This window comes from Vanessa tameamea, chromosome 19 (assembly GCF_037043105.1).
Source record: "Vanessa tameamea isolate UH-Manoa-2023 chromosome 19, ilVanTame1 primary haplotype, whole genome shotgun sequence".
Lineage (NCBI taxonomy): Eukaryota > Metazoa > Arthropoda > Insecta > Lepidoptera > Nymphalidae > Vanessa > Vanessa tameamea.
Window position 1 is genome coordinate 11,121,092 of NC_087327.1, and position 20,604 is coordinate 11,141,695.

The window sequence follows — 20,604 nt, forward strand, 5'->3', positions numbered from 1 at the left end:
TCCACACGAGCACAATTGAATCTCACTTTACAAAATTACATTAAATGTGTAAAAAATATTATGTTCCTTCAAACTCAACTTATTGTTACGATATTGTATTATTTTTTAGTGTAGACGATCTCACTCGTTTGTAAAAAAATACATTGGAATTGTCAGGTGTTGGACACGTTGATGAAAATGCTTATACCTACGTGTATAAAATTGTATAATTATTTGCAAGTGCCGAATCTAGGTATAGGATATACCTAGATATATCTCTGCGCCAAAGTTCATTCAGAGCTGTCCATTTAAAGTACCTAACGCATTTATAGTATTAGTAAGCTATCATACCTAAATTCCGAATTTCAAAATAAACTAGACATAATATTTTTTTTCAATTTGATTGAGCTATAAGTATTTAATTAAAATATTGTTACGCGATCATTCAGAAGACCAGTTGCGTTAATCTTTTATCAGACTACAGCCCGGCCCGGTACAGTCGGGCGCATAACGAGATATTTAGCACGTGTAGCTTGTTATTGCAGACAGGTTGGTAAACATAGCACAGCCGTGACCTAGACAAAGATGAGCGTCATCACACGTTCTCAAAACAATAGTTAAACATTTCCATGTCTCGATATGCCGATCTTATTCATATGTTTTGTTCTGACTTCAAGGTAATGTTTTTATTTATGTTACAAATTACGTGTAATCACACTGCACTGGGGATCTATTCTAAAAACAAAAATCAGTGTGAAGTGACTGCTATGTTTTTGTTATCATTGTCTATCTTAACATATAAGATATTTTTATTCAAGATGGTATAATTTTCCATCAATTCCACCAATGAAATACTAGAGGCATGTTCATTTTATATATTATTATAATTATATTCTGCCTGAAAGCAAACATATCTACTCATATATAATCATAAATTAAGACTTTTATTTTGTATTAGTAATATTTATCAATTACAATAAATTTATTAATTGTTATTAAACATTTTGTGTAAATTGTCTTTATCAAGTTTAAATATTCTTTTTAAAAATAATATTAAAATAAATTAATAAATATATGTTTAATAATTGTATATTTTTTAACATAATGTTGTAGCTAAACCGTTCTAGTGAATAAAACACGTGGAGTCTGAAGTTTAAACTGAAGTCTTTGTTCGAATCATCAATCCTTCAAACCCTACGGGGTTTTCTTGTGCCAACATAATACAAACCCTCACGTATCGGAGTTAATACTACCACGTATAGAAAAGTGATGTGCCGAACAGTGGATTATCCACCACGAAGAGCTAGGAAAGAGTCGAACATTTACAAGCTAATAAAACTTTACTCGTATTGTAACACATACCGGCCAATATATAGATTTCGATAAAAATCTAGTTTTTTTTATTCACAGTTAAGTTCAAATCTGACACTCAATATTATACTTTAATTTTATATTTATATAATACTTCTACAATCACACCTGAGTGAATCGAACGAGAAAATATGTTTACGATCAACGTGTATCATATTAAGTGCAATTATCGGAGTTCAACAGTTAAATTATTAAAATCGAAACGACCCCTGCGCCCGCGCAGATAACTTTATCGCACGAAACTTGCTCCAATTATAGTTGCTCAGGAGATCCGTGGAAGAAAATAAACGGATATTTAATTGAGTTATGAAAAAAAAAATTGTAACCATCTGAGTTATACTTATTCGTTCCGTGACGATGGACCCTGTAATCGATATTTAATAATAGTTTAAAACTCTTAACAAAAAACAATTTAAATACGGAAAAAAAAATTTGCTGTTGTCTGTCTTTGAAATTAATTACAAGCACGGACAACATATCTGTAAAGATACAAAATATAAATTAACTAGAAATACATCCAACAAATCGTGATCTATACTTATAAAATCGTTTCTTCTGACTGACTATCAACGCTCAAACTAAAACTATTGAGTCGAGTAGGATGATATTGGTACCGCTACGATCGACGGCGGTTATTCGGTGGAAAATAATCTTAGGATACTAAAATCTGTAGTCAGCAAGTGTACGAGATGAGATCACTACAAACTTTCTCTGCACTGTGTGCTGTTTTAAATAAACTTTTGTTTTTCTCTGTTTAACAAATCCACTACTATAATTATTTATTCACATCTCACGACATGACAAATAACACTATACTTTTTTTTAATATTTTATATTATATAAACAGTAATCACCTTTGAAACAAAGGAACCTACTTGCCGGTAAGGCTTATAGTGGGCAATACTTAGTATTAATAAAAATAATACCTTAGACAACAAAAATCCATTCCAAAAGATACAATGAAAAAAGTCAAATGCCTTATGTAAGATGTTGTTGTTTCTGGGTTGACCTGTGAGTACACCAGTGTAATTACAAGCACAAGGGACCTATCTTTTCTCCTTATGGTTATTCCTTTGCGTAGATTAAGTAACGTAAGTAAGTAATTATATATATGTATATACTGCTTTTTTAATTGTATTCGTGTCTTAAATATTTTTCTTATGGTTAGAATAGGTAATATTTCTTATCTCAGACTTATTAAAATAGACACTATCTATACGGGGCGTGTACCTAGTCTAGGTATATAAAGATGATTGTGTAACTAATTTCATCGGCCGGACCATGATTTTATCCTCCAGATCACTCTTGGCGGAATGATGCACAATTCCGTATGGATACAGCCGATACGGGGGTCACGGATTCGGGTCAGAATTCAGACAAACAGTGCAATGATTGTGAGATTACGAAATATTATGTAAACAATTATTTCGATTTGACATACATATATAAATTTTAATTATAAAACATTTGCGTCATTAGGATATATAGGTTTATTACTTTGAGCTTTTATTGTGTATATTATTTATTATATTATATCCTATTCGAAGGTTATATACGTTGTCGTTACGAGTCGAATAAGTAAATACTCTGCCAAAATAAAGAATAACCCTAGAATTTTTGAAGAATAGTCGAATTCGAGTAGGTACGATGCAAGCATCACCATAATCTGAAAAAGCAGCTAGTATACATGCATATTTTCACGATTTGATTTCTCAAATTAATATAACAATAGATTTTTTCACATTAAGCGATATATCACGACGTTTAAATATATTACGAGTGTATTCAAGTAAATGATCTTCGCCATTAGACACTGGGTATCCATTTTTAATGAGACGCTTAGAGTCTAATATAAGCTCACTCTTCAAAATTGTTTTTTACTACAGATTTATAGTCTCGTCTTTATTCGCTCGAATGGAATAGACTTGTTTCTTTTCTTTTGCAAAATAAATCTGCAAGCTACTCGAGGGTTGGTCCCGGAGACCGTTCGGCTTCGACGCGGATCGCAAAGGATGCGGGATCGTTTTCACACATGCATCGATTGCTTATTCGTTTCGTATGTATCGGCGAAGCTCTTTTCAATGTTTTAGCTCTTAAGAAACATCGCCGACAGAACTGCTCAAGGGGTGAGTTGCACGAAATCTACAAGTTATATAATTTTACAAGAATACTCTATTATTTTCGATTAGAAGGACACTAATGTTGAACTGTTCCCTTTTAAATTAAAAAAATAATAATATATTTTTGGGCTATACCTAATTTTATTAATAATACCAAAATATTGCGGAAGTCACGTGTCAACCTCAATATCGATGTAGTTCGCTCATGGTGATAATGTTCTAATAAAATAAATGCTGTTTGTTTGCCTCGCTCATTGAATGGACAGACTCGTGTCGGCAATAAAATTTTATTGCTGACTAAACTCGACACCCGACTTCGTCCATGTTCAATCATTCACAACAAGAGCCGTAGATAAGAAATCCTCACTGGTTTTCCTCACTGAACTGATGGATCGACTAAAGATTTGAATGGAGTACAAGTCCAGACCTTTCATTGGTGATTATAAAGTGCTTAATTATGCCTATACTTTATGAACTAATGGCTATTATGGTTTATGATTACTAATTTCTTCAACGGCCATAACAGCCATAGCTGAATATTTAAGATAGCACGTTAAAGAAAAATCCTATTATTAATTATTCTTAAAGTAATGTATAGATTTTTTTTAACATAATTAAATTGATTATTATTAAAGTGTAATTATAAACACGATTTAATTGTCAATACTATCGTTTCTTTAATTTTTTGCACACAGTGAGTGCGAGTTGTTTTAAATTGTTTGGCGAAACTTTTAATTAAAATAAATAAGTAAATAAGGCAGAACTGATAACCTCCTCATTTTTGAACTCAACTCTTATATCGGGAAATTAAACTTATATACATTAAGCCATAAATATGGACGAAATTAAATGATCGAATTTCGTAAAAAAAAAAAGATTAATTTTCACAATGAAATCAGAAATGAGTATTATGTTAACACGCGGACATGAAATCGCTACACTGGCCAGACGGACCGATTTGTAAGTCCTGTAATTAAGTATTTGTATCATAATTATAAACGTGACACAAGTATTTAGTCTTCGGTAAAGCGAGTTGGATGGATTCCTTTAAATGTTTATTGGTACGATTATTTCAGAAACTTACTCGGTAGTAGGGCTGTGAGCAAGCTCGCCTGGGTAGATACCGCCTACTCACCAATACTAATGCAGTTATATTTAATACTCCTATACTAGATGTCCGAAAATCCACAACAGCGCGATTTTTAAGACATTTTCTGCCTCGCACAACCACTCTGTGGAACCAGCTTTCGCCGACGGTTTTTCCGAACCGATACGACTAGGGAACCTTCAAGAAAAGAGCGTACTCTTTCCTGAAAGGCCGGCAACGCACCTGCAAGCCCCCCGGTGTTGCAGATGTCCATGGGCGGTGGTAGTCACTTTTCATCAGGTGAGCCTCCTGCTCGTTTGCCACCTATAAAAAAAAAATACTGTCGTGTTCCGGTTTGAAGATTGAGTGAGCCAATGTAACTACACAAGGGACATAACATCTTACCTTCAGTCTACCGATGGCATAAAAAAGAGGAACCCGAACGAATTAAAAAAAAAATTACATATCAAATGAACTTGTTTTGAAATGAAAATTGTTTTTTCAATTTAGATTTAAAAACGATTGAATAACTGGTTAAACATAAACGCCTTAGGTAAGAAGTGAGTCGAGATGGCTCAGTGGATAAATCACATGGAGCACCGAAGACAGTGGGTTTAAATCCGAGCTATCACTACTGGGTTTAAATGTGCCTTTTTTGTGTTTATAATTCCTCTAGGAAAATGTTGCGAGGAATCATAAAAGCTGCAGGATGAAATTCTAAAACTTCTTCGTAAAAGAGCCCTTTACCCAACAGTAGGACATATACAGTATAATTATTTAAAAAAAGTTCCGGTGTTTTTGTTTTGATATATTAATTATCCGTACCTATTGTCTGATGTCTACACGCACACACGCGCGCTGTGATATGTATAGACTTTTTTATTACTTTTTGTTTCATTTGACTTTTCTTTTTTATAAATTATAATCAGACAGACCTATCTCCCTTGCGACAATATTGTCAAAAGTGCTGGATTGCATGCTTAATATACAATTAAATAAGTATTTAAAATTACACGATAACCAGTTTGGTTTTAAGCCAGGGCTGTCAACTGATACTGCTATATTGCCTCTTAAGCATGCTGTTGAGTACTATTTGAAACGCAAAACACCGGTTTACGCTTGTTTTCTCGACATGTCAAAGGCTTTTGATCTGGTTTCCTATGACATCTTATGGAAAAAGTTAGAATCTATCAATTTGCCTTACGAACTTGTAAACATTTATAAATACTGGTATGGAAATCAGATCAACAGTGTGAAATGGGCTAGTACTTTTTCGGAACCTTATATATTGGAGTGTGGAGTGAGACAAGGGGGATTAAGCTCTCCTAGTCTCTTTAATTTATATATCAACCAGCTGATCGAGTCACTCAGTAGTATGCGTGTTGGTTGTCACATAGATGGAGTGTGCTTAAATAATTTGAGCTACGCTGACGACATGGTGCTGCTGAGTGCTTCGGTCTGTGGTATAAGGTCACTTTTAAAAAAATGTGAGGAATATGCAACTCAACACGGACTGATGTATAATGCGAAGAAAAGTCAGTACATGGTCTTTGAGAGCAAATCTGGGGGGAGACATATTGAAGTGCCTATCTTACAGCTTAATTCGGTTCCCTTAGAAAGATTTCATACATTTAAGTATCTCGGCCATATACTCACCCCAGATCTCAAGGACAATATGGATATTGAACGAGAACGAAGGGCTCTGTCGGCCATAGCTAACATGATATTCCGCAGGTTTGGTAAGTGTGCAAAAGAAGTGAAAATTACATTGTTTAGAGCTTTTTGTAATACTTTCTACACCTGTTCTTTGTGGAGGAATTATACGAAACGAGCATATAGAGCCCTTCGTGTTCAATACAATGACGCTTTTAGGGTGCTGATGGGGCTGTCTCGTTCTTGCAGTGCCTCCACTATGTTTGCAGAGGCTCGCGTACACTGCTTTTGGACTATAATGAGGAGGAGAGCGGCATCTCTTGTACAGCGAGTGCGTGACAGCCCAAACAACATCCTGAAAATGATAGCAGGAAGACTAGACTGTCGCTATATGTTGTATTGCTGTGGACTGCATGCTCCCAGCTATCGTATTGATTCTTAACTTTTGTAATTGTAATTGATATTTTTGTAATTGTAATAGTTTATAAATTTACTAACATTTAAATATAAGTTACATTCTACTAACAAAACTATGGGATCTAATTTCTTGAAATAAACATATATTATTATTATTATAATACATACACACCTCATAAAGATAAAAATACAAAGTATTATTAAACAAGAACTTGAATTCCGTAAATTTTATGGTATAAAAAAAAAAACTAGTTCGAGAATATGTTTGTTTTGGAAACCAGTTTTATTTTTGATTTAATTTATTATTCAACGCGAACAATTCAGAAAGCTTGTGTAGGAACCGAGTCTTTAGTGGGTTTCGTATGCATATTACACGAAAAATTCATATTATAAAGAGGTAAAATTTGTTTGTTTGTATGTAGGGTTTAATTGTAAAATTACACGTATATACATATGTATATTTAGATATAAATCACACTATTTTCTATATTAATAAATCGCACTCGTGCGAAGCCGGAGCGAGTCGCTGGTTATCCATAGGTAACTATATATAAAAGTCACAATATCCTGATGTTACGTAAGAAAGTTAAGTTAAGTAGTTAAGAAAGTATCTGAGTAACGCTCCACAATCTCAATTCAAACTCAAACTCCATCCAATGGACCCGGTTTAACGTTTCGGTATTTTTAGTAAACGGAAAAGAATTATCGACATATTTTTTTTTTTCGGACTCGCTGCTAATTCTCTAATATGTTATATATTTTTAAATTTCCGCGGGCGAAGTTTCGCGATGTAATGTTAGTTTATAGAGACACGTGTAAGGATTAATTAAGATTGTATAACACAACGATTACACTTTATGAGAGCGTGAAAGACGAAAAAACCGATAAAGCAAAGATTGCCGTTTTTGTACGACACGACGTTGATCACAACCGACAAACGACGATACAGAGTATTATTGTGTTACGGTTGCAAGCCTGAGTGGGCCAGTGTAACTACAGGCAAGGGACATCACACGTTAGTTCCCAAGGTTGGTGGCGTATTAAAAATGTAAAAATGGTTTTACTCACAATAAATACTTACTTAAATGTCTATGGTCAGTGGTCACGACAGCGGTAATAAACTTTCAAATATAAAAATGAACTAAAAAAACTAGCCGACCAATGGTTGCGCATCTCTCATAATCCGACTATGGAAAATGAATCCGATGAGAGATCCGATCTTCATACACGAGACAAGAGAGACCAGGAGCTATAGCAATAGGTTAAACATGCTTTCCGAAGCACTATGAACCAGGGCTAACTAATTAACTCATTTCTTAATACTGAAAAAAAAATCCAATATAATTGCTACCGTACCGTGATTTTAATTGAGACATCCACATCTGTAGCCTTACAAGCTATGAAATACATTAACGAGGTAGCCGGTTAAAACGAATCAACACGCGTATAGATTAAGTGCCCGCACAGAAGCGACCTGAACCACCGCAATAGTTAGAACAACGGGTGGGTAGGTTGAAATAAATATTAAAATCACAAAACTTGATATACATATTTAGTCATGTTAATAAATATCTCCAATGATCTGGTTCTTGACGCTCGTAACTTATTCATGTTAATATATATTTTTTCGCCTTTACACTAAATACATATACATATAATTAAATTTAATATCCACGTGAATGCAATTACAATATTATGGAAGTTTTTCATAACTTGTGAAATAGTAACTTCGGTAAAAAAAACTGACAATTGTGTTTATAAACGTAGGAAATATTTAAAGAGGTTTTAATTGAAGCATCGCTGTTGAACTTAAAGCGTTTTAAAATGATTTCCAAATCGATTATACTAAAAACAAAATACCGACTGTTCCCTGTGAAATTAACAAGTATTATTTAATATCAGAAGTTTACTGTCTATTGTAATTAAACCATCGTCAAAAATCGAACTGTCTCTCGGAGTAAAGCCGGTCGGTCGTATTAATATTTGAGATACGTACGTCGACATGCTAGTTTATAAGAGCGGCGTGTGGCTGAGCGCGACAGTTTGTGGACGATCGTCAAGCATGGCGCGGGCACTGTGGGCCGTGTGCGCGTTGCTACTCGTATCGTACGGTGAGTGACACGAAATATGAAAATATATATTCTACGGTTATCTGTGTACGTTTTAGTGATCAATTCGCGGTTTTTTTTTTAAATATATGCACGCGTATGTTTGGCAAGTGTATAATTAAATCAAGATTACAGAATAGTTTTATCGGTAAAGTATAAAATAATGTAATCGACGAATTAGAAGTATTTAATACTTAGAGTACATGTTTCAAATCGTCATAAATTTTGTGATAAATTTTAATCAGTGTCTTCGTTCGGTATTCTTTCGGGTAAAATGTATACAAAGTAACAGCTCGCATTTCCCCTTTTAAACTTGAACTTTTTTTTCTTGGTCGTGGAAGGAGTAACTATGTTATATTTCGGGAGATGGCCCGTGATGAGCCAGTTATTGGCATTTCGGTTATATATACTTAGATTAAAGCTAATAGGGTAAGCAGAACATTAATAACGTATTCGTTTGACGGTATTTTTTTCTCAACCAACAATTGTTCCAAAAATATATTTTATTTTACTTGTATAACATTCTGTGATAATATAAAACGAATGATTTACTTCTAGAAGTTTTGGAAGCGATTGTATTAAGATTTCTTTTTTGCCGATTCATTTCGAAGAGACGCTTGAAGATAAAAACTGTATATTTAAATCAATATATTTCGAATACAACTTAAATTGAATATATACCTTATCTTAGTAAAGCAATATATTGGTAAATTATTGTACCGCCATAAAACATATGTTTTAAATGTAATATGTTTATTAATTTTGAATTGAAAAAGGGAATAGTTTAAGTTAGTTAAATATAATATTTTTTTTCGTAAATAGGTAGTCCAATGCGCAACCAACCTTGAGGACTAAGATGTTATGTCCTTTGTGCCTGTAGTTAATCTGGCTCAAACACCTTTCAAACCGGAACACAACAATACCAATATACCGAATAATTAATATTGGATCTTTAATATATACATAGATATAGCTCGCACGGTTTCCCCCGTGTAACCTTAATCCGACCTCATGAGTTAAACTTTAAACTTTTCTTTAACAAATGGCCATTCTATAACTAAAATATTTTCGAAAAAAATTATCGATTTTGACATAAGTGCGTTTAAATAAATTCATCGGCTAAACTAACCACTCGCTTTTAATCTATCGCCGACCACAGTTACGGTTGGAAAGCGAGTGAGCCAGCGTAATTCCTACCTGTCATTAAATGGGTCTATTGGAAGGCGACCACACCATCAGTTGTTCTTGGATATGAAGTTTTTGTGATCGAACCGGTGGTAGATTTTTGACTGTCAATAACATAGTATAATGCATTTATGCTGAAAAAAAGATTTTTAATTAGAAAAATTATATAAATATACACAATACGCGTGCACACGTGAAATCGTGGACGATGTACAAACTATCTGGATAGTGACTTACAGACAAAATAAAACGAGTCGGACAACGGGTCGCAGGTATATCTGGGCCAGGCGAAAATAAAAGAATCGCCGTTTTTTAGTTATATGCAGACACAGGACTGCATCATTCTTTTATCATACATGCGCCAGTACGGATGCACTTATATCTTAAAAAAAATCTTATCGTATTTTTGTATTAAAAAACGATCATAATACTCGATAACGAGTATATTACCTTTCTGCATATATATATGTACATATAATCACGCAAAAAACAATAGCGCTGTTTTTCTAAATCAATCGAGTGTTTATAATATTCTCATTATTAAATAATTTATCGTTACACGTTATTTATCGGTGAGTTATGTCCGTCTGAACGATAGCAGTCACGGTGGTTCTTATCGACGGAGTGTAACTCCAACTGCACAGGAGATACGTATAGTGCGCAAGTGTGCACAAACACAGATGCACTACCTATACCATCAATTACATAATCAGATGGCGGTCCACGGTCGGAAGCAGTTCAGGCGCAATATTATGTGCTTTTCGAGGCACGGGATTGGAATAATTGCAGTTTGAACTCAGGTCCTCGGGAACTGAAGCCGTATATTGTAGCCACTAAATCAACAAGGCAGTTAATCAAAGAATACTCGGTAGGTTTCGAGAAGGCTGCGACTCTTTCTCTCCTTAAATATGAGTAGCGTAGGTAAATCGCATTAGTTCAGTATAAAAACCCTATTCTTACGCTGTCGGTATGTCGGTATTAATCACGAATAATAATTACAACTAAGGGTTCCTTATGGGCGTAGTGGCCGAGTCAGTTTTCATTAGTATCAATTCAGAATTTGGCTTTAACCTCCCTCTCAAATACTGAACAAATTTTAGTGAACCTCTTAAATATTACTAATATTAGTACACATAGATTTAGGGACCAGTCGATAATGCATGTCAATATCATTACCCTTCTCGACTGAACAAGGTAATATTAATATCAACAATCAGTGCGGCTAACGACAGCACTGATGAACTAAAGTCAACATAATCGCGTTTTAATCGCTCGTGTCACGACACTTGTATAATGTATAAATATCAATATAACAAGACATTTGGCTCGTGCAGCGTCCAATCTTACCTATAGTCTGTTACTTTACAATTTGTACAGAAATCATTTCGAATAACTTCAATTTCTTCGTTTAGTGTTGTTTGTGTGAATATGTAAATGTATTTTTTTTGTACTACCGACAACTAAAGCAAACATATCTTTGTAAAAGTAGTAATACAACGGTATATATATATATATATATATATTCCAATGGTATAGTTTAAGGCCGCAGATTCAGAGGTCTCGGGTTCTAACCCCAGGTCGGCCCAGGTAGGTAGCTCACGGCCCAAAGTCTGGAAGTAGGAAGTGTGTACGCGCATCAACAAGAACGTAAAGCCGAGGATTTCCGTTCCATCGGGTAATGAGAACACACTTGTGCACTATAATACGACGAGAGGTTGGCTATGGATCTTATCAATTGATTAACCAGTTGGTATTCAAATGATTCAGTGGCTAGTTTGTAAAGTTATAAATCTCGAAGTTCTGGGTTAAATTCAATAAAAAATTATCGAAGTTCTCAGTAGCATCGCGGTGTTTCGAACTTGATAGTGTTTAACTCACGTGTTTCGATAGCTACGTAAAGCAATTTTTTTGTATAGCTGTGTTCCGGTGAAAGTTAAATTTTCCAGTTTAATAGGCGTGATCTTCGGCGTGGATCCTATCGTTAGAGGCGCATTGACCATATAATTAATGGGTGATACATTTTATATCATCAATAGTCAATGGGTGACAGTGACTTCTTACCTTCCAATTTTAAATAACATAAAAAAGCAATGCCGATTGACAGTTGTATAGTTACATAAGTAGAAGTGTTTAATTTGACAATCAATAAGTAAGTTTAATGCTTTTTAATTGAATAAAGGAATTTGATTTGATTCTTCTCGAGTCGCACAAAGGTATGCAATACAGGTGTATGCCATCCAATATTTTCATTCTTTATATTTTGGTAAATGTTACCTTTAGACCTCATGAGGCACTTTACCGTTTCCATATTTTACACTGACTATTTATAAAATAAAAAATAATAGCATCGACCGCCTGTCCCGGAAAGGTTTTGTCGAAATTCGTTGACCCTATAATTTTGCCGAAAGAGTACACTGACCTCCCCATTTTTGTGTTACTCTTGTTCAAAGCAGACTTTAGCCTTAAGGTTCAGCAAGGTTCAACTTTCTTTTTAATTAATGTATGTAGGCGAACAGGTTAATGAGCCACCTGATATTAAGTGGTCACCATCGCCCTCAGACATTAGCACTATATTAACTATTCCTTCGTTACGTACTCAGACGGGCTCGCGCCATTTAACTTTTTACTTAATCTTCCTTCGTTTCAAGGTTTGTCTATATTAATACGCTGCTCGCAGTCGAATAGGGTTGTTGCGTACGAGCACGAGGTGAATACGTTGTACATATAAGTAAGTACATGGAAAAATTGCAAAATAATTAGTACAGCCAATGTCAAATATCATTTTCTATCATGTCTCGATCGTGTTCTGCGGTGAATTTCGACCTCGTTATAAAGAAATAGGTGTACAGATCACACAATAAATAGTTTATCAACATACATATTGTTGCTACGGCACATATATTTATAACTGTACTGCATATTATTACATATAAATACATGCAAATTAACTATAAAAATACAACGGTCGTCATTAGACCTTTGAGCAATAAAATATATTAATCGCAAACAATAATGAAATTATCGCTGATTAATATATCTAAATCGATTGTGATAAAGCTTTGGTGACCTCGCGCATTCTAATGTTAGTTTACACGTGTTCCTGTTTAGGTAGCTATTTAGCCGACTTCAAAAAGGAGGAGGTTATCAGTTTGGCCTTTTTTTGTTTATGTTCCGCGACAGCTCGATTGATAACAGATTATGATAATTTTTTTTATTCGATCGGGTTAAATATTATTTATAAGATTTTAGCGTATCTTTTTTTGGGTAATTTGATATTATAGTTCATCTCGCGACAGTTCCATGGTGGAAGTGGAACAAGCCTTAAAAGGATCAAGCTGATGTCCAGTACTTGTATTTATCCGTATTAACAATATTTCAATGTTTGTTTCTCGTTTGCACAGTTAACAGACAGAATAAATAAATAATTTAAGTATCAAGCGATTGCTCTCCGTGTCATGAATCGAAAATATTTAATGTTAAAAATGAAAATGATGAATGGAAAAGAATATAAAGCTTGTAATTTTTGTACACGATTTACATGCAAGAAAACACAATATTTTGTATAATATATAACGTAGAACGATTAATATGTATATATTATAAATTATACTTTTAGCTTGTCTACAATGACGAAATGCTATAAGATGTTTGTAGACAGAATCCCGTTATACGCGAGATCCCCTAGTACGCCAGACGAACAGTACGAGTGATCATTAATTCTAAACAGGGATTGTCCGTACCTCATTCATCACACGGAACGCATACTTTCAATACCGATTTGGAACATATCGGCCGATACGTTGTCTGCATCTCGATTCCGTAGCGCGTGCTACGCGACGCTACGCGAGCTACACTGTTCCTATGTCTCTTACAACAAGCGTCAAACATCTTTATCAATTACTCGTGAAATTATGAAGTTGATTAGATTTTTTAAATGTCTCTATATAAAATTAGCAGATGAATATTTTTTCTTATAAATGTATTATATAATAAATTTTAGCAGTAACGCAACCTTGCGTCATTTGTATTATAAATACAGCTAAAACGTTAAGAAGAACAATGTATTACATACAAATGAGTCTCACTTAAGAGGAAGTCGCCGTTATTAAAGTATCTCTAAGTGTGGCCTAATAACGTGCGTCAGCTTATTTAACATGTAAATAATTATTTTGCAGTGAAGGGTGCGCCTCGGTTACTACGAGACGGTTCAGATTGCGAGGTGCGCGCGCGTCTGCAGTCTGGGTGGGTGTGTGGCGTACATCGCGTTGCCAGCAACAGGACACACTTCGCTAGCTTCCTGGGTGTGCCGTACGCAGCACAGCCTCTAGGCGAACGTCGGTTTCGAGTAAGCACATCTATCGATTAGTTTATGTCATACGATGTTATGCTACTATTTATTTTTGTTTTGTCAGGATTACGGTCAGGTAAACGGGCCACGGCGACTGTTATTGATCACCTTCGCTTATAGACATTTGTATTGTATGTGTTATTCAATGCGCCTTCAACCATCGGCTTTAAGACAAACGATGACAATACAAATCATCTCTACAAAAACGAAGAATTCTTACGTAACTTAAATTGTTCTCATTATCTTTTAGGAGTTAGAGCCTGTGCAGTCATGGGCCGACTTCTACGATGCATCTAACGAAGGACCTATATGTCCTCAACACGACGTATTTTACGGACCCCTGCTGGGCTCTGCCAACATGAGTGAAGCGTGCATATACGCCAACATTCACGTACCTTTGGATGCCCTACCAGGGTACAAGACTCCGAGACCGGCTCAGGAACTTCTGCCTCCTTACGGAGCGGGTCTCTCTGAAAAAGAGGAGGACCCTGGTCTACCTATCTTAGTCTTCATTCACGGAGGTGGCTTCGCTTTCGGTTCTGGAGGAACAAGTCTTCATGGTCCAGAGTATCTCATGCATAAAGACGTCATCGTCATCACTTTTAACTACAGGTGAGATACTACCAGCTATAACGAAACTTTACAAAACGAATTATGTTTGCCACTTGAAAAGCCTTTATTCGGATCGACATTTTCATTAGTCGAGTTGAAATTTATTTCATAAAATCTGATACACGACGTTAACATAACTGTCTTTGCTTCTTATAAATATTACGCAGACTCTAAACTCGAAGTGGTTATTAGAGGCGCGGATACCTTGCTCCACAAAAGGTACATGGCCACAAATAATAACTAAGTGACCACATAAACATATACAATCGTTTTGACATACAATAATATACAGATTGTGAAATCGTGGTAGTCTTAGTAGATTTCTATACAGGAAATATAATTGTGTATAGTTTACTACATATTATATTTGAATTATAGTTCAACTATTGAGTTCCTTCCGATTTTTCTCACAAAATCTTTTTAAGCGACCATAAAATGGAGAAGATTCTTAATTCGGATGTTTATAGTTTGTACGTATTTTTTATGGCATAGGTTGGCAGACTAGCATATGGGCCACCTGATGATAAATGATCACCAACGCCATAGACAATGGCGCCGTAAGAAATATTAACCATTCCTTACATCGCCAATGCGCAACCAACCGTGTGAACTAAGATGTTATATCCCGGACTACAACTATACTGAGTACTGTTGTGTAGCGGTAGAAGATGAGTGGGTGGTACTTAGCCAGACGGGCGTGCACAGAGCCGTGGTAGGGCAAGTAAATATTTTAGGGAATAACTCCGTCACATATCAACGGATTAATTTAATTATTTTTTGTTCGAAATAGATTTATTTCGAAATGGCATATAAATTTTATAGACCAGATTATGAATTTTGGAGACAGATAACGGAACTTTTTAATGTGGTGGCAGGTGTGATTGCTGCTATTTGATTACTAAAAGAAAAGGGATTCAATAAGAAGTCGGTTTTTTTTTTTTAAAAGACTTATGTCGAACTTTACAATCAATATAGCCCTATAACAAAGCGATTTATGGGGCTACTCGAGTAAAGTACATTTTGATAAAGGAACAAATATATTGCAGGCTCTTATCCTTATCGTCGTCGTGATTGTAGAGGTTTAGTCATGATGAGTTAATATATAGACAGAACGAACTCAACATTTATAATATTTGTCCAATTTAATAAATAAATAAATAATGTACATTTTGTTTATCTTTTTTATTATATGTGCCCAAATATCGTGATAAAACAATATAATCGGTCGATAACTCGAAAACATTTAGTAACAGTTAAAACACGTGTCTGAACAAAACAAGGTTAGTGTCAAAATTCTCATAATAACAAAAAATAAATACACAAAGTCAACCGGTTTGAAGTAATTTTATTCATACTTTAATTAAGGAAAACACCGATAAAAATAAATGTTGCGTAATTTTGACCGCTACCAACGTTTTTGTATGAAGGTTAAAATGAAATAAAATTACTAAATATATTTTTAAATAGAACCAGCTAGGACAGATTAGTTTGTAAACCAAAATTTTACTAAGCGTCTTTATATATTTTATGATTGAATGTCCGTGTTGATGTTTTTGGACTTATTCCACCACCCTGCTCCAATGCGGTTTGGAGATAATAGAATATTTTATTAACTGACAAAACATTAAACTACATGATAAAATTTATCTGAAGTTTGTTAGATCGGCTCTTGGTCTACTATCATAGACTATTATCTAAGTTATCCAGACGGGCTACATCCCTATGAATCTTCACTAAGCAGAGAAATATATAAAAATAAGCTGACCGTAAATCCTTTTTTCGCGACAATTATCTAATATGTACTTTAATAGCACAAAAGCTGATGCAGAACACGGACACACAATTATGTATTTAGATTTCGATTGTCCGCAGGCATATTTTATCACAACTCCGAATATAATCATGACTTTTAAGTCTATTAATATACATATTGTCTTTTTTTCTTATGTCCGTGTTAAGTATCTCCGCCTCCGCCCTCGTATTTGATATATTCGTATATTACCATATCCAATACTCTTAATAATATTATATGATATCTGCAAAGCCTTCAGCTTAAAAAAATAGATAATATGTTCAAACTTTCGTAGTGATCTGTCAAACAACTTAAGTCTACTGATCTCAAACAGATACAGGTTTAAATAATCGACTCACTTTATCGATCTCGTTTTCCAGATTAAACGTCTTCGGCTTCCTCTCTCTTAACTCGTCGAGCATCCCCGGTAACAACGGTCTGCGTGATATTGTAACCCTGCTGAGATGGGTGCAGGCCAACGCCCAGTCGTTCGGCGGAGATCCCAACGACGTGACGCTGGCGGGGCAGAGTGCCGGAGCCAGCTGTGCACATCTACTATCAATGTCCAAAGCCGCTGATGGTTTGTTCCATAGGTAATTTTGTGTATTTTTTAAATTTATTTTACGAACAACTGAATGCGTTTCTTCTCTTGTTTTATTTTTGGTTGCGATTTCATTATTCTCTTTATAAATACTTTTTAACGGTATTGGGAAAAACCACAATTAAGAGTTCAAAAAATAAACCAATTTGCCATCCAGCGTATCATAACGTCAGTTAAGAAATTAACGTCATTTAAATGATCCATAATCGCTTATTATTCAATTACACATTTTAATAAATGTTTGGTTTGCCATTTAAACAGATAAAAAACTTTATCCAATATTTTTCTGTTATTACAGACTAATATTGATGAGCGGTACCGGCATACCCAGCTTCTTTACAACTTCTCCTGCGTATGCTGAGGTCGTGGCGAATCTATTCTTATCCAACCTCGGCATCAACGCCACTGACCCAGAGGACATCCACCGACAGCTGATAGACACGCCGCTCCAAGATATCATGAAAGCCAATAAGCAAATTCAAGATCAAATCGGCATCGTAGCTTTTCTGCCGGTTGTCGAATCCTCATTCCCAGGCGTCACCACTATTTTGGACAACGACCCTGATGTTTTAATATCAAAGGGATGCGGAAAGAATATACCATTAATAGTTGGTTTTACGACAGCAGAGTGCGAAGTGTTCCGTCCGAATTTTGTGAAAATGGACATATTAAGTCGTATAAAAGAAAATCCACTTTTAATTTTATCGCCGAATCTAATTTACAAAGTGCCGATTAATGTCGCGTTGGATTTGGCACAGACTGTTGAAAAGAGGTATTTCGATGGAACACCGACTATGGACAAATATATTAGGAGTTGCTCTGATACCTTTTATGTTTATCCAGCTATGAAATTAGCAGAGAGACGAGTTTTAATGCAAGGAGCTCCGGTGTTTTTGTATCAATATTCTTATGAGGCGGATTTCAATGTGATGAAGGAGGCCAGAGGACTTTCGTACAAGGGCGCTACCCATGTGGAAGATTTGACGTTTGTCTTCCGAGCGAATGCCATGGATGGCGTGAAAGGCTTTTCGCCTCCCACGCGCAAGGATGAACTTATGGCAAACTGGATGACTATGTTCGTTAAAAACTTTATGTATTGCAAGTAAGTACTAAAGAATAATTATGTATATTTTTTATAATAATAAGGGTTTTCATGACAAATATCCGCACAAGTTTTAGTTATTTATTACAAAATATATCTAGTTATTATAGATGTTGATTACGCAAGAAACATAGGTTTAAAACTTTTCTAATTAATAACGTATGTAAATAACTTTAATGATACTGACAAATGTGACCGTGACTAACTCTCAATTAAGGTACAATTTTGGATTTACCAAATTTTGTATTTTTTTTGTTTTATCTTTACAATTTATTTGTTAACGTTTTCAGTGACCCGACTTGCAATCAGCGTCCGCTATCAAACTGGCCGGCAGTCGAGGAGCGGTTGCCCGTCCAGTACCAGAACATCGACATGCCCATGTTCTTTAGGTTCACGGAGCTGACCAATGAACAGCAAGACATGGTCCAGTTCTTCGACAGTTTACAGAACAGGACCAGTTAAATATGAGACATTATTTTGCGGTGTGTTACTTGTGTGCCGTTTGTGATCGTGTGACTATTTATTTTCTAATTAAGGTCAAGTTTGAACCGTCCACAATTATTGGATTTAACTGTACCTGAATTATTACATTTTTAAATTAATTTTTAGATTCGTAACCTTTTAATTGTCCTTACTAGGTTAGTGTTTTCTATTATTACAATAACATATTAGATTTTGCTTTTATATTATGATTTATTTACTGTATTTTTACTAAATTTCGACTAGAACTGAAATTATCAATACATGATTAAAGCTAAATAACTGTATCTATTTGTGTATGGATTATGGGTTATAATAGATAGCGTGATTATATAAGAATATTTTATCACCGGAAGAACGAAGTCATTTCTTCTATTAGAAATAACAGATTTTTTTTTAATTTAATGTACTTATAATCCTGGTTTTGTCTAGTTTTTTTTTTTAAATATGTTTCTATACAAATTCATAATAACGATGACTCTACAGTCCGTATATTGTTGTATCTGTCTTGTTGGTGATTAATCTTAAAAATTGCAATGACCAGGTCTATATCGAAATAACAAATTTTATTATCATGTATGACACAAATGTTAATTTGAAAATACTTATTTTGATTACTATGGAAATTTAGATCGTGTACTTTTAGTTCTAATTTATAGTAATTAACATATAAACTTGATAAATTTGGAAAAATATAAGCAATGGAAACATTTATCAGCAATGTAATATTACTGACGATTCCATAAATATTTCCAATAGGAAACATTTAGTTTACTATTGAGTTTAGCTTTCCAATAGTTTCAGTCCAGTGTTGTGGGCGAGTTGACATGAACGTATTACTAAGATTAAGAAGCTATAGTTCTAAGATTTTTATGGCACTGATTTTGTTGTAAGTTGCGTGTAAACTGAACTACTTTGATACGGCTAATAATATGACTATTTCTTGGAGGATATTTGTGTGCTAGAGCTTGTTGTCCTATGAAGTTATTTTACAGAAAGTTTACAGCATAATCAGTAACAATATTTATAAGTTTAGTTTGTAAACAGTTTTTCACATAATGTACTTAAGATTTTGAATAAATATGTATGGAAATTGAATAAAACATTTAATTATTGATAGAATCTTGTAGTTTTGATTAAATAAAACATTTCACATGGATTATTGATGACCCGAATTATGATAGTAAGTAGTCCTGGTCTAGAGGCGTTGGTACTGCAACAACTCTGAATGCGATTCCAAACTATGGGACATAAGGTGTTACATTATTAGTGCCTTTAATCACACAGGTTCAGTGATCATTTAATTCAGAAAACATCAAAAGAAACATATTGACGTGTGGCGGGAGAAGAATTGATCATTATACGCATAAATCCAACACAACGCACTTATACCGTATTATAGGTTGTTTGATGATAAAGTAATTGTGTCGCGTCGCTATTGGGACTAATTTCTTCCGCGTTAAAATACAAAATGCCTTAATTAAGTCTTTGAAATAATTGACTGACAAGAGCGTCCGTCATTTGACAAATGATTAAATCGTTTACATCGAGTTTTCGACATCGACTCACCATTGAGTTTTATATACTTGATTTGTCTGTGTATGTAAATCAATCCTTTAATCAAAAGTGAACGGATATATTGTGCTAATTTGCATGTCGTCATCTGAAACATAGAAAAGTTCAGTAACGCACCTGGAAGCCCCGGTACTACAGATGTATAATGTTTATATATCTATATGACGGCGCATT

General features: G+C 34.6%; 2 protein-coding genes across 2 annotated transcripts in view; one reads left to right on the top strand and one right to left on the bottom strand.

Annotated features, from left to right (window-relative positions):
* LOC113393815 (serine/threonine-protein kinase D1) overlaps positions 1–20,604 on the bottom strand; it is an 80,544-nt gene that overhangs the window by 22,540 nt on the left and 37,400 nt on the right. The gene's annotated exons all lie outside the window — the stretch shown is intronic.
* LOC113393817 (juvenile hormone esterase-like) lies at positions 8,675–19,234 on the top strand. The gene is made up of 6 exons (XM_064217826.1): positions 8,675–8,738; positions 14,096–14,265; positions 14,519–14,880; positions 17,053–17,265; positions 17,572–18,375; positions 18,666–19,234. The coding sequence occupies exons 1-6, from the start codon at positions 8,690–8,692 to the stop codon at positions 18,835–18,837; spliced, it is 1,770 nt and encodes a 589-aa protein (XP_064073896.1). The 5' UTR covers positions 8,675–8,689; the 3' UTR covers positions 18,838–19,234.

Excerpts from the sequence above, each read along its gene's own strand:
- LOC113393817 (XM_064217826.1), top strand. The coding sequence starts at position 8,690 with ATGGCGCGGGCACTGTGGGCCGTGTGCGCGTTGCTACTCGTATCGTAC. Across the intron at positions 8,739-14,095 it reads GTTGCTACTCGTATCGTACG|TGAAGGGTGCGCCTCGGTTA; the intron begins GTGAGTGACACG and ends ATTATTTTGCAG. Across the intron at positions 18,376-18,665 it reads AAAAACTTTATGTATTGCAA|TGACCCGACTTGCAATCAGC; the intron begins GTAAGTACTAAA and ends TAACGTTTTCAG.